This window comes from Erithacus rubecula (genome assembly GCF_903797595.1).
Source record: "Erithacus rubecula genome assembly, chromosome: 17".
Taxonomy (NCBI): Eukaryota; Metazoa; Chordata; class Aves; order Passeriformes; family Muscicapidae; genus Erithacus; species Erithacus rubecula.
In genome coordinates this window covers 2151387-2166857 of record NC_136669.1, presented here as the reverse complement: position 1 = coordinate 2166857, position 15471 = coordinate 2151387, and the positions used below count along the sequence as shown (strand labels likewise).

Below are 15471 nucleotides of genomic sequence, written 5' to 3'. Positions count from 1 at the left end.
TTACATTACATAAATTCAGAAGTTAATATTTTAAAAGCACACATATGATGCATAAATCCTCTTTACTATCAGGAGTATTTCATTTAAGTTGTTTATATGCTTTTAAAACCACTACCTGAAATTCATATTTAGGTCTGCAGCTTAGCTCTGTAACTTAATCTACTGAAGGAGTCTTCTAAGGATTTTTACAGTAATTCAATTACCTCAATATCATCAATCAGTTCTTTTTTCCTGCGACGAATATTTAAAAGTTCTTCTCTTTCTTCCATGGAGAGGTCATCAGGCACTGGAGTGGAGCAAAATGTACAATTTTTTAGCATTTGCAAACATACCACATCATCACAGAAATCTTTAAATAAACTGATTAGGAAAAATAAGCTTATATGAAACATCAGTAATTTTCAGGAAATAAACCCAAAATGAAAAAATACAAACAACACAAATGAAATCTAAATCTAATATATTTTATAAAAATCCTAAGTAAGATAATTGAATGAATGACTATGAGCAGAATCTTTCAAAAGAAAAACAGACAATCAAAGGAATCTTGTTATCACATGACGTGGCAAGATTTGATTCTACAGCTCGATTGCCAAATTCAAGTCAGATATAATTCTATTATATCAGTAACATACCAAAATTCTTCATGTAAATTAATTATGACTCAGAAGATGTTACTATTTTCCAGAGGAAAAAAGCCAAATAGTCAATGCTATACACAAGAGCAGTGCCCCTTCATTTGGCTGCTTTGGAGAGAGAGATGCAGGCAGGAAAAAATCCACCAAACACCCCTGATACCAAATACCTCCAGCAGGAGGACACAGCAGCAGAATCAATTATCTAACAAAACATGGGCTTTGCATAACTTTAAGTGAGTCTGTAGTATTTAAGGCAATTTTAGGTCTCTCCTTGTCCATGGTAAATCAAATATATGAGACCCTGCTGATAAAAATCAGTTGCTACTGAGGATGCAAATGTGAGTCTGTCACTCATCCTACTCTCACCCTGTGTTTCTGTCTGACAATCAGCAAAGACCAAAAATCATCAGCATAAAACCATTTGGTTTGTTGGTTTTTTTTTTTTTAACAATCAGATGTTCCCCAGCAAGAAACTTCTTTGGACAGAGATTATTTCTGCTCATTTATACAGCACTAGACACCAACTACAAATATTCACCTCCTGTGCAACAATTCTAGAATAAAAGTTCTCATATTGCCTTGAAAATTGCTCCTTAATTATAGAACAGCTTTTCCTTCCAGCTCAGTAAAATGGAACAATAAAAATAATTAATAAGGTATGTAAGAGCAACACACAACAAATGTCATTTGGGATGGCCAAGGCCACTGCTTTATGTCCCATACACACACACAACAGGCTGCAGCAACAGGATTACAAAGAAAAGTTCAGCTTGAGAGGACACTTTGAAACACATATTTGGAACAGAGTTTCTATTAGAATTCTGTTTAAATCCTAATAATGAAATATATTGATTATTTCAATATCCAGTGGTTAAGCTCCTTTCCTTTTAGGATGGGACTCATTACAAAATCCAAATGGCGACAGACCTTGTTAGACATGAAGTAATTATGGCAAATGATTTCATTTAACTACTCCAGATACAAACATGATTAAATTACTTTCAGTTTAGGAAATGACAGTCTTCTGTTGAACAAATACCAGACTACAATATGTTTACCTGCTTATTCTCTTCATCTCATCAGAAAGCCACCCTCTCCTCAAAATTTCTTGCATGTAAATAGTGGTAGGATTATTTTCACATCAAATCTTAGAAATGCACATCCCTACATCTCATCTTTGTATTACATGTTTACTCCAAAATCCTAAACCACAGAAAATTAGTGACTATACACACACCATGTACATAAACACACTACAAATATTCCAAGTAGTAAACTGAGTACTGACAAAAAAAATTAATACTACTACCCAATGTGGATTATAAAAAAGGCAAACCATATATGTTCACTCTCTTAGTTAGGGAGCACATTCTGATATCCTTAAAGCATTTCTGCAGTATTGTAGATGAAATTACACTGCAGCTTTACAGTAGCAGTATTAGTAAGAGATGCTAAATTTTTAACTCTGTGCTGCAATAAGACATTTTGGTAACTCTCACCTTCACTGCTGATGGAAATACTAATCAAACCTCAAACAGAAAATCAGCTTGAAACGAGAAATATTTAGAATTCATAGATGATGCTGCTTTTTCTTCAAGATGAGTTACAAAACTTCTGGATTAGCCACTAACACAAACCCTTCTCAAATCTGCCCAACACAGAGTGGTGCTGCAGTTTCTTCTCCTTTACTCTACTGTGCAGTAAAGGCTCCTTGGGACAGATTTGTAGTATCTGGAATGAGTGAAATTGCTTTTTTTGCAATCAACATGAATTGCAACAGTTTTCTATGCTCCAGCAACAAAAAAAAAAAAAAAAAGAGAGAGAAATCAAACACCTCAGTGTTTTCTTAGAGCACCCAAATACTGTCTGCTGTATTTTCCTCTCCTCTGATCAGAGCCACTGTAGAGACAAGGCTCACAGTATAATTAATGATGCTGTTAGACAGAAAGGAAAAAAGCTAAATAGAGTCAGGCTATGTTCTGCATTAGGAAATAACATCAAGTATTTATCTGCCAGATACAAGACAAGCACTCTTCTGGAAAAGGAGATTCTGCACTTGGAGAGCACTTAGATAAAACTGGACATTAATGCAACATCTTTAAATAAAGATATTTAAACATCAGAGCCAAAACATTTCAGTATCTTTTGACAAGAATAGAAGAGTCAGGATATAATTAAGTGGGAGTTACAGTACTGCTCAACTTCTGGAAACTCTTGGTATAGGCAGCATTTTCCTTTCCCTGACACTACCAGCACAGAGAAAGGATGATTGACTTGCACTGTCTGTAGTCACATGAATTTGCCTCTGTGTGATTCTCAAGATGTTTGCCTTTATCATTCTCCTCCTGATTGTCTATCACTGCTTCCCTTCTCCAGTGTAGTTCCTTATGCTGTAGGAGATGTATTGGTGGGAAAATCAATGCACAAAAAAAAAGTTTTCTGAAGAGATTTCATGTGGCATTACAGCCTGTGTGACTTTATGGCTACTGTCTGTCCCTGCTGTTCCAACTCTGTGTCTTAAGGCTTTTAAAATGTTAACATAGCAGGGCAACACACACTGGTGGATTAAAACATCTTTACAATCCTAAGCAAACATTGCAGGTACATGGTAAGAGATCTGCTCTGGCAAGACCCCTCCCAAGGCCACCCTTTCACCTCCAGCAAACTTATTTTTCAACCCTGTGTTCACATAATCCTCCACACAGAACAACTCATGGAGCACATATCATGCATTTGTTCTGTAAAACAAATTTTCTAGCTGTCCTCTCTGAGTCACTTCTGCATTTTTTTCCTTTCACCAATCTAAACACAAAGTAGACAGGATGGGAGGAGTTAGCATGAACATTTAAATATTGAAAAAGAACAAAAGCATTTCAGTACAGTGAACAAGCTACAGCTGCAGCATTCTTTCATGCTATCTTCTAATCTTTAAATAAAGACAATGTTCTAATATAAGTAATTTCTGTGAAATCTTTTAGCTTAAAGGGAGAGCATTTCCTTTTTCTGAAACTTCAGAGCTTCAGGTACTACTAAATAAGAAGTCAATATACTACTGATATTTTATTTATGAGGAACACAGCTGTTGAAAATACAAATTATATCTTGGCCAAACAGAAAGACACAATACTGTATGTTTCATTACTACTTCTACCAACAGAAAAAACCAGAAAAATACATAATATATCCCAGCATGGCCTATAGAATTCAATTCCTGTAACTGAACTACATGTACTTAAGTGAAGATCCTGTAATACAACAGGGAACAGAACACACTTTTAATACAATTCTGATTGTTGAAAACAAATTGCACCTCATCCCAGAAATCAGTGTATTGTGCATCAGCTGTGATGTTGCCTGGTTGAATAATTCTCCACTATGGACAGTCCAAGTACAATATCCACAGAAGAGCATTATCACACAACTCTCAATATGAATCATTTTTAAGCTAGCAAGTACCAAAAAACCCCCAAAACTTTGAGAAAGAACTGCAGATCAGGTTGCAAAGAAAGTTCCCATATGTTAGTGAAAACCAGAAGCCAATCCCATAATAGGAAACAGCAATCTAGTACTTTCCAAGTCCATAATCATGATACCTTCCTCTTTTTCAGCGGTACATTTAAATATTTTCCAGCTCTCCAATGGCATTATAAAAGCAGAACTCCTGTGTTTACCTTTGGCTGGTGACTGGAAATCAAAAGGCCAGTCAAAGTCTAAAGCAATCTCACCTGACCCCTCAACTGACTTCAGAGTTCAGCCTCTCAAGAGGACACATAAACACCCACAACAGCAGAAAGCAAGCATCCAACACAGACAAAACACTAATTCTGTAACCCCACTTACAAAGCAATACAAGCCCCTGACTCTCATTGCTCAGCTAACTTCTTGGTTTCATAAAGATAAACATTTTCCTTCTTCTATGTCAGTCCCAAATAAGTGGTCTTCAGTATTTGCATTCCAAGCAAAGAACAATTAGATGGAATTTAATTTTGCTGCAGCTGAAAACATCTTGCAAGTGTAAAGATGTTTACACAATGCAAGGCTTAAAGCTAAACAAACTTTTCCTCACCCATACACAAAATGGATAGAAATGTTTCTTCTGGCCTTTAAAAAAATATACATTCATCTCTGAGAACAAATCTGATTGTCTCAGAACATTTGCCTCAACGGACATTCTCAGGCTATTCTCTCTTCCTTTCCCCTACATGCTCCCTTTTTTAAAAACATGATTACAGGAACATTTTCCAGCTTTCAGACAAGATGTATAAACAATGCTCCAACCACTTGTGGCTATTAAAAATTCCATACAAGTTTTCGTAGGAGGACATCCTTCTGAATAGATTCACTTCACAGAACAGAAACAAACTGTATCTGCATTAAATTCCATCAGTAAAACCAGCTGGATTTTGCTGCTTCTTTAACTACCTATGTGAATCTGCTATTCACTCACTGCTGAGCATGCTCCAGCATAGGAGAAATTACACTTCCATTAAGGGGGGAAATAATCCTGTACACAACATCCTTTCACACACAAAAAATAAAAAAAAAAAAAAAAAAAAAATCACCAGTTGGTGGTATGAGGAATCTAGGACAGAATCCATGGCTTGCAGAGTTATTTTGAGTTTTCTATCACAAGGGACTCTGTGGCCAGAAATCACATTAGTGGCCAAACCCAGCAAAGAACCTCCAACGCACATCCATCATTCTCATTGTTTAGCTGCTGGAAATCACACCATTACAAGATGTTCCTGAAAACATTTTTTTTTATTCCCTAGGATAAGAAGACACTTAGCAGGAAAGTTAAAGATATTATCATTTTGTGCTTCTAGGAGAGAGGGGGACCCTAAAAATATTAACACTATTACCACATAAAATTGTATTTTCAGAAATCCCTCTAATCTGCTACACATTTGAGATTTTTTTTCCTTTTACTTCTACTGCAAAGCAGGTTTATTATATCAGTGGCATACATTTGTGTAGGATTTTTTAAAACAGACAAAAGCATAAAATATTGGTAATATGAATTACATTTTTGTTTTATATAAAGATCCAGCAGGGTTAACAGTACCATCAAGCGTGAAATCATCTCTTGTAAAAAAAAAAAAAAAACAAAAAAAAAACAAAAACCAGTATTTCTTATAATCCATAAGAATTACTTCAAATAAGACAAGATTATATTTTTGTTCTGGCTAGAAATAGCCAGACATAATTTATTAATGTGTTAGTCTCTCTAGTCAAGCAGAAAGCAGGCAGGCACAATACTGTGCAAAATCAGGGTCCAGATAAGACTGATCTGGAGGGAAGGAAGATTTCACCTGCCTCCCAAAATCCATCTTATTTCAGATATCACCACTGACATGCCCTGCCATGGTACCTGCAATGTTCCTGCCTGTGGAGTACAAAAGGAAGAGCAGCTGTGCCTTTCCAAGCTGTGTGCAGAGAACAGAGCACAGCTGTGCAGGGAGAGGAGGGTAAAGACTTCCCAGAGCTCTGCAGGAGCTGCTGATCCTGCCTGGGGCCATCAGCTGCCCTTCTGAACAGCACCACAGCACAAAGAGGTGCTTTACAGCAACTTCCACATCTGCACCTTCCTACAGATAGACCACACCAATTGGAAAGGCACCTCCCTTGCTCTTTAGCACTAATTAGGTCTCTGATATGATGCTGGCCATAAGAAAGCAGGGTGTGCTTTATGTTAATGAGTATTTCTTGTTTACTGTCCTGCTCTTTATTTTCATGAGCAGGAATTTGAAGGTCATGATTATATTATACTCACCTCCTTTAACTCAACAGTGTGTCTTATTTCAACGTTTGTATGTATTTCCATTAGGAAACCAAGTGTTTTACAGAAATTAAAGAAAAGAACCACTTTCAATAACATAAAGGAGCATCACTTGGGGAGAAAGAAGAAAAAACTCACAGAGACAAGGTCTGAGCAAGACTTCACAGGTAATGAGCTGATACCTGCTCCTCTGTGTTCCTGCACTGCTTTGCTATTCCATGCCTGGACCCTGGTTTTCCTGAGTTGTTTTTTTTTTCTCCAATTTAGCAAGAGAAATTATTTCACCAAGGGATCACAGAATTGCCCAAGACGACAAAACAGGCACAGCAGAAACCCCTGGCAGCACAAAGGTACAGAGGACAGCAACCCTCTTGAGGTCAGCCAGCCCTAAAACCCACTTAGCTCAGCCCCAAAACCCCACCCTTACAGGCTGTATTCTCTAAATACTAAAAGTAGTTCAACCTGATATTAATAATAGATAAGTGTGGATTTCCTTTCAGAAGCATTTTTCTTTTGAAGTCACTCTACTCTTGCTTCAAGATCAGAAGATGCTTCTAGGCCAACTTTTCTTTCTAAAATATGTAAATACAAATTACTGAATATGAAAAGAAAGCTGAGTTTAACTTAACATTCTAAGTCTCTTACCCAAATACATTAATACTTGCATTAATAATATAAAGTGTTAAAATATGCATATCCATGCATATTTAAGAAGTGCAGAAAAATTTTATGTAGCTAATGTGGAAATTAAAAAGGAAGATGTTGGCCAAACTGCAGTGGTGTGTGTTTCAGAGAGGGCTATGAACAGATTAACACAGATACAGGAAATACTATCCAGCATAACATGTGCCTTCATCAGCATCACTTACCCATTACTATTCAGGAATTCTGGTGAATCACCATTCTGATTTCAGTGTTACAGCTACACACTGTCAACACTATCACATCTGAACATCTCAGTCCTCTTCCAACATGGAAAACACTAACATCAAACTAATGTGGGACAAATGCAATGCTGTGCAGTGCCAAGCACTGTAAGTAAAAATGCACAGTCTTGTACTGTCCTGCTGGCTTGGGGATAGAGGGGCATTTATACTGCCTTCAAACTTTCTTACTCTGCTTTCAGCTTTTGAACAAAATGATTGCATCACATTCCTTTTCTGCACAGCAAATAATGACTTTCAGGGTGATCAGAGTCAGCTTTTTGTAGTAATTCCACCATTATAAATATCACTCTTCCCAAAGGAAGTGGCCTCAAGCCTTTTCTTTACACTGCATCAGACCAACAGAATATTGCCAAACTGAAACAATTTTTTCCCCATCCTCATTATGCATGCTGCAAGGCAGAATCTCACAGAGAAATAATTTTGGGAAAGCTCAGTAATAATTTTCTCTCTGTGGAGCATTTGTATGTGTAAAACTGGAGAAACAAACGGGGAACTTATGTAGTGCCACAGCTGAAATCAAACAAATTTTCTCTTATGTTTGCATTTGAAAGCCTTTGCTTAGAGTACATTATATTTATAGTATGCATTAACACAAATTTAGTCTTTACAGAGTGGAAGTCTGCAAATTCTGATTTTTTTTGGTACACTTTCATGGCAAGATTCAGGTCAAAAAATATTAGCACGCCCTGAGGAAAAGAATGATCCAGCAATAACACATGGGGAGGCCATGGATAACAGCTGATAGCACATTATGTATCCACTTGCAGTGCAGAACAACAGCCACTTTTCAAGTGGGAGTCTTGGGAAGGAAATCAGGGCTCCCCCTCAACACTATCTGGGAGGTGAAAGGAACAGATCACCATGCCAACTCTGCACAGCATAGCTAAATGGCACATCAGACATATCATGTCTTCAGCTGAAACCCTTCATTCACTACAGAGCAAAGAAAGGGCAGCAAAAGAGCAGTGGGTTTTGCTTGCCTGCAGCAAAAAAAAAAAGAAAATTCTGGGATTAAAATGTGTAGATGCAATAGGTTTCCACATGTAAGATCTTTCAAGCCACACAATAGAGGCAGGATGTATCTTTTAACTTGGGGCATTTATGGTTTTGCCCAATACAATTGTAGAATATTACTAGACAGAATTGTACAAAAAAATTGGATGGAAAGGGACTGGATGGCCTCATGACTTATTTCTGTAACAGCACAGCTCACTTCTGATTGAACCAAGCATACAGACAACACTGACAGGAATTAAAAAACACTTTAAGCAACTCCAGATGACCAGCACAGAAGAGTGACCTGCTCAGACTGCTGGTAGAAAATGGGTGGAAGAAGTGGGAGCCCATACAGATTGGGAAACTGGATTGCCTGAAGTACTGCAGCCACTGCTCAGGATTTGGTTCTGTGGTCACTTCAGCATCTTTGGGATGACTCTCAGCAGCTCTGCAGAGTGTGAGGCAAAGCTGAAACTACTGACAGAAGAAGAGCAAATACTCCTCTGACAATTTCTTTTCCTTGTCAGTCAGAACAGGACTCTTGTTCCCAACCATCTCAAGGAGTATGTGTGGATGAAAAGGAAAGCAGGGACACTTCATCTCCCACTGACACATGGCTCCCAGTAGTCCCTGTGAACAATTGGACTAACCACACATGTCCTGCTGCCAATCTAGAATTCTTTCAGCTCCAGGATCCAAGCAACTCAGACCAAGGATGAAACAACTTCTCCTTAAAGCAGAGATTATTTAATCCCATTTTGTGTGAGGAAGAGGCAAACAAAAACACTGATTCCTTCAGCTTTTGAAATGGTATGAGAAGGGAAAAAGAATAAGAGTGTAGCAATGTCTTCCAGCTTTACCCTTAGAGAAGGGCTGTGTTTCCCCAGTCACCCTGAGTTACTGGGAACAGGAAGTGGCTGGCTGGCAGGTACCTACATTTTTTCCTAGCATAGACCTTGGAAAATAGACTTGAAAAGCAAACACAGAGTAGTAGCAGACATTCCTGTCAGATCCATTTCAAGAAGCAGCAAGGAAAATTGACAGGAATGTCACTGAGCAGCTGCAGGGGGGTCCTGGAACCCAGACCCTGTGGTCAGACACCAGCAATACCCCCAAATCCTGCTCAATATTCAGGCACAGCTCATCAGACCCACTGTGTTCCCAGCAAAACAGCTGGGGCTCAGACAGGCTGTCACAAATTTCCAGTAACATCTACTCTTGGCAATGAGGGATCTGCTCACAGAGCTGCACTCATTAGTGAGGAGCATTAGCTGTTACTTAGGATTGCTGGCTGTTTCTAAAGCACACAATCCAATTTTCAGAAAAAGCAAGGCAAAGTTGATATTTCCCTTTCCCCCATCCCTGCCTGACACAGTTCTGGAGTTAGATTTACTGCAGAAGCTTTCTATTTATTCGTTTTCCAAGATGGGTTGCACACTGAAGGAGGTGGAACAACGGCCAGATTTGAAAGCAATCTTCCTTCCTTGAGGAATGTCTCCAAAGGCAGCTTTGGAGTGCCACACAGGACTGCTCATCTATCAAATAACTACTTGAACAGACCCAAAACAAGACACATTCCAGGATGCACAACTCTGTGCACAATGTGATGTCCAATGTTGTGTAAGCCTTTTAAATTCCTGCAGTCTCCTCCAAAAAAAGAAACTGAGATACCTGCTATGGAAACCACTGAGCTGCAGTACTTGGACAGAAATGCACTACAGCTAATACAGCATCTTGCTGCTTCACTATCTAAGGCTTAAATTGCTGCAGTTTTTTAATATTACATCAAGAGGCCCATTGGTCACATTGCCTTAAGTCTGAGAGGGCATGCAGAGAGTCAGGAATTTACTCATAGATTTGTTGGTGAAGGAATAGCAAAGCTTTGTTTAAGACTGTGAAGCATTTTCAGATTCCTCAGAAAAAAGTATACACAGCTCTTGTGAATTGTTGGTTGCCACCACACCATGAAACAATTAGCCTGACAGGTCCCAAATTCAGATATAAAAGAGCTTTCTATCTGGTCCACTGAAAACAAGTTTGTTGGATAGATGCACTTCCATAAGGTCAAACCCCCAGTCTCTCATTCTTTAATTGGCAAAGATCACCAGAAGTCATACCAAATCTGCTTCACCATACCTCCTAAACAGAGCACATTCAACATCTGCTGAAACTCTTCTAAGTACAGACATAAGTTATATGTTACAAAAAGAAAGATTTTTCATGCTCTAGGCAGACTTCCTGGCATTCGGATCAAAAACTCATTTGAATAAATACATTCTTCCTATTTAAACTTCCCCCAACTGTTTCAACTAAATCTGCTGAAATGTTACATTGCCCTTTCTAAGCTGTTTTCTCTGCCCCTTACTGGCAAAATCACTGCATTCCTTCCAGAGATCAGTGAAAAATAATCTGAACACATAATCTTTTGTACTTTATTTTCAAGTAACTTGGCCATTTTTCTCAGCTAAGTACCTAACAAGAAAAAAATCATATCCATACAACTTCAAAGATCTAAGCAATTTAGTTCTATTACTTTCAACATCTGAGATTCAGCATTTTCCCTGAAAATATAAGCAACTAACCAGGATTCAACCCTAAATCTTGTTTTTAAGTCCACCAGCTCTATTAATAAACATTTTTTTCTAAGATTTCCACTTCATCCTGTCATGCTCAAATACTAAACACTTTTGTTGAGTAGGAAACAATGAAGTAGACTATATGTTTTAGTTCTGCTACCCCTCAACATGGCACAAAAGGTAACAATGAAAGATATCACTTCCTAAACAGGTAAAACCTACAGCAAATCCTGATTTTTTTACCTGCAGCTCCCAGTTCCATTGACAGAAGTGCTCAGATGCAGCCTCTGCTAAACACCTTTCCAAAGAGGTAGTGCCTTCAGAGTAGTGCTCCACCTGGCACAAGCTTTCATTATACAAAGACAAACTTTGTGTAAAACTGGAAAAATCTGACTCATATTAACATACTTGCAATTATCCTAAATTTGCCTTAGGGCAACCAGAAATACCAAGCTGTAACTTCTGTTAAGCAGTCTGTAGCAAGTGTCTGCAGCTCCACCAACACAGCTCACATACTGAGCAAGTGGAAAAACTTATTAGTGCAGTTCAGAAATTCTTCTGTGTATCACAGACATGGACAATGCAGCAGTGAGTAGAAAACACCTTTATTGTTTTAACAATTTCCTGAACACTGAAAGAAGTGTTGGTAAGAAAAGCAGTGGCACTATTAAGCCTCTACTTTTGTCCCCAATAATTCTGACATACATTTGCACAGGCAGTCCACTTGAAAATCATACAGAAACTACTTCTAAAGATTCTTCTCATAGCATCTATTCTATCTTTTCTAAATGTCTTAATAAAGTGGACCTTGAAACTTTGTTGAAGTATTTGAAGCTCAACCAGAACATCCAAGTGCCATATTCAACTGACCCTGTAGATGTTTTACCAGGATCTCCAAATCCAGCTTCTCCAGAAGCTGTTTCTGAAAGATTCCACTGTGATCCTTTAAAGAAGAAAGGTCAACAAAAATAAGTTAGAACAATTTTTAATCAGGTTATTGGATTCCAATAGATCTGACTGCAAGTATTTTGTCATGAAGGTCACAACTGACAAGACAATTGGAAGCCTCTAATTTTTCTTTTCTTGAATTCTTCCATATTCTTTGTACCTCAAAGCATAATTAGTTATGAACTAACAATGAAAGTCTAGCTGTCCTGTGTTATCCTAGCTAAGAACTTACAGAAATAAAACCTCATCATAAATTTTCCATTTTAAATGTCGAATTGGTCACTAATGAAATCTAGAAATATTTTATACTGATTTAATGATTATGTACATGCTTTCACTAAACCCTGCAGCACACAACTCTGCACAGCACACATAATATGCTCATACTAAATGGATGACATATTTTCCATTAGAAACAGCAGCAATGGAAAATGACAACTTATACAGACCCCCAGAATATAATCAGGACATTGTTCACTAATGCCTGCCACCACTGTTAACTCTAAACCAGAAAGTCTCAAGAGGAAGCTGGATATAGTAGCAGAAGCTGATGAACTTCCAGCTGTAAGGGGGTGGGAGAGAAAGGAAGCAGACTGATTAGTTGAATAGATTTATTGTATGCACATATTCTATGCTAAAACCCTGTATCTACTTCAACATACATTTTTTTGAGTCATTTGACTGTTCACAATTCAAATACAGGAAAATGCTATCAGACTAACATGTGTTTGTTCAGCAGGAAACCCTTTCTTCAAAATGTAAAATGAGGTAGTGAAAAGCCAAAACTTTGCTAGAATTGTTGTGCTATTATTTTTCCAATGGGAGAAGGACCTTTTAATGTTCTCCCATTAGAAAATCATCTCCAAGTCCATATGAGCTCCAGAGAAAACCACAATACAGTAATAGTTGCAGTGCAGGATTCTCTCCCTCTCCAGGATGCAAGACATTGTCATACTACTTTCTTCAATTTAGCTGGCAGATTTTATTCTTAAGCCACAAATATTTTCTTAATTTTCCTTACAATGTCACGTGAATACAGCCAAAACATCCTAAAGCAAATCTGTAAACCAAGTTTCTAATTCTAGTTGCTGTATTTTAGTGGTCTTTGACACTGGCAGAGTCTACATAAAACCATTAAAAAACATACAATTTTGCAAAATGCACTGGAAGTTGACCTGCACTTCAAGAAAACAATTAACTGAAAGAGATTCCTTTAAGCTCCTCACAATTCACATAAAGATCATAGTCTTTAAAAATTGGGAGAAAAGAACTCTTACTAAACAGGAACAAAATGTAGTACTGGTAATTTAATCCCTGCAAATGTGAAAAATACAAGTAAAGTGAATTATTTGCACAGTATTCATTTAAAATATTGTATGTAAAAGAAGGACATCACAGATGCTTCTGCATTGCAATTATTTTGTGTTAGAAGTGTTCTGCCTTCAAAGCACAGCATTTGCCCACATTTGATTTCTACTCTGAAGCCAAAGATCAGCTCCTACTTGCTCAGGAAGGAAAGTTTGTTTTTGTTGTTGTTGCTGTTCTGTTCTAGCACTGAGGGGCAAAGTGCCAGGCTATCCCACAGCCAACAGACCCACCATAAATCTTTTTTCTTTTTCCTCAAAAAAATATTAATATCAACAATTTAAAAAACATGGAAAGAAATCAGAATCCAGGTTATGTTTGAGACAGTAATTATGTTTTAAGAACCATGTCACTGTCAGTATTGATGGATATAACTTACAGTATTTGAGGTATCCTTCAGTCAACCAGGACTTATAATTGGTTTCCTATTGTTATTAAACTTCTGAAATTAGACTAGTGTCATTACAATCTGATTGAGTAATGACATTCAAAATCAAAGGCTTGGAGTAACAGTAAGAAAACTCTGAAATTCAGGCAGCTATTTGATAGACTCCCTGGGCAAGTTAAGTTCAGAATAAAGATTTGGAAAGGAAGTAGATGCCTAAAAGACAGATTGGAAGCACTGAATACACCAAAGGTAAACCAAATTCTACAGAAAAATATTAGGCTTCTCCCCTTCTTACATCCTTAGGTCCTGTAAAACAAAGATTAGCAAAACACAGCAGAAGTGAAATGAGTAAACCCAAACCTGTTGATCTACTCCATGTAGTAGCATTACATCCTATATACATAAAGAGCCTGAAACCTTGTACTGTGGATGAGAAAACAGCATCTTCTTCCATTAAATAATGTGAAAGAACAGGCACCCTCCCATTCCAACCAGTTAACTTCATTTCTGTTGAAAAAATTAGCCAAAAAACTCAGATGACTTCAAGTCTACGGCAAAATCTGAAGGCGTTTAAGTATTTCAGGATGGGATTTATGGCAGAGCTCTGAAATGGATACTCCTAGTTCCTGTTGCTTTTACTGGAATACTTTTATGGAGAGTCACTTTTTTCCCACCCTACCCTTTTCCTTTACTGAATTTCCACACAATAACTTAGATCTGACCATCACCGGACATCTGAACAACAATAAAAAAAGTTACAGCTGGATCCTGTATTAGTCCCAGCTGCTCAGGATCTTCAGAAAACAAGACAGCCAATAGGAAAACAGGAGGAGAATTTCTTTTAGCAGCTTACCTTCAAATAAAATTTTTATATGCTACTAAAACAAATTATTTTACTACTCAATGCAAAAAGATGTTATTCTTCCTATTTTTCACCTCATTTCTAAAAAAAAAAAAAAAAAAAAAAAATTAAATTAACAAAAATTAAAACTTCCTTCTTCAAAAACTTTTACTACAAAATGCCAGAAAATAATCATCTCCATATGCTCTTTCAAGTCTAACATACCACAACGGATTGATCTGCCAAGTCCACCCACCCACAGGCTCTATAAACTTGAGAGTATTATTTGTATTTAATTTGGATTACCAATTTCACCTAACCTTTCCCCTTCATAACACATGTTACTTTTCCAGGCTTACTACTCAGGTAGAAGATAAAAAAGGAAAATAAATAAGTTTCCAGCAGAAGAAGAACAACAACATAATGCTCTCTTTACTTTGAATATCAGTGAATTTACAGCAGAAGGACTTAAACCAGTCTTTTTATAATGTTTGCTCTTATCACCTAATCTTTTAAAACATTCATGTGATACTATGTCATTTATTGGTATAAGACCAAGACTAAACATTGCAGTCTTTCCAGCTTACATTGCACAAAATGAGAGTGAAGAAAGTTGCATGTATTCTTATTAAAAAAAAAGTGGGAGTGGGGAAGCTTCCGCTCTGATATTTAAAAAAAGAAAGTTACTATATTTAATGCACAAAAATCCACTGCCTATAGCCAAAAAATAATCAACTCCATATGCTCCATTCATCTATCCTTGCTAAAACATGTACAGCAAACTGAAATGTCAGCTGCCTAGAAAGGCTGATCACACCTAATACACAGAATACAGGTTTAAGACAGCCTGAAATTCCCAGAATTCTGAGATTACAGAATTAATCAGCAATATCTACACAAAGAATAAACTACTCACATGTACCAGGAATTCCAATTCCCTCAACTCTGACTAGTCTTGGCTACCAGTTTCTTCCAGTTATGAAATGGGGATTC

General features: G+C 37.3%; 1 protein-coding gene across 2 annotated transcripts in view; it reads right to left on the bottom strand.

Annotated features, from left to right (window-relative positions):
* The window catches only part of CYTH3 (cytohesin 3), a 47805-nt gene that overhangs the window by 23200 nt on the left and 9134 nt on the right, over nt 1–15471 (bottom strand). Inside the window, exons 1-2 of one of the 2 annotated variants that reach the window (XM_079320328.1) lie at nt 14055–14106; nt 204–286 (exon numbers count right to left, since the gene is read on the bottom strand). In XM_079320328.1, coding sequence (XP_079176454.1) covers nt 204–286; nt 14055–14091 — 120 coding nt within the window. In that variant the 5' untranslated portion in view covers nt 14092–14106. Of the gene's footprint in view, nt 1–203; nt 287–14054; nt 14107–15471 lie in introns of those variants that run through there. The other variant, XM_079320329.1, reaches the window with a different exon arrangement.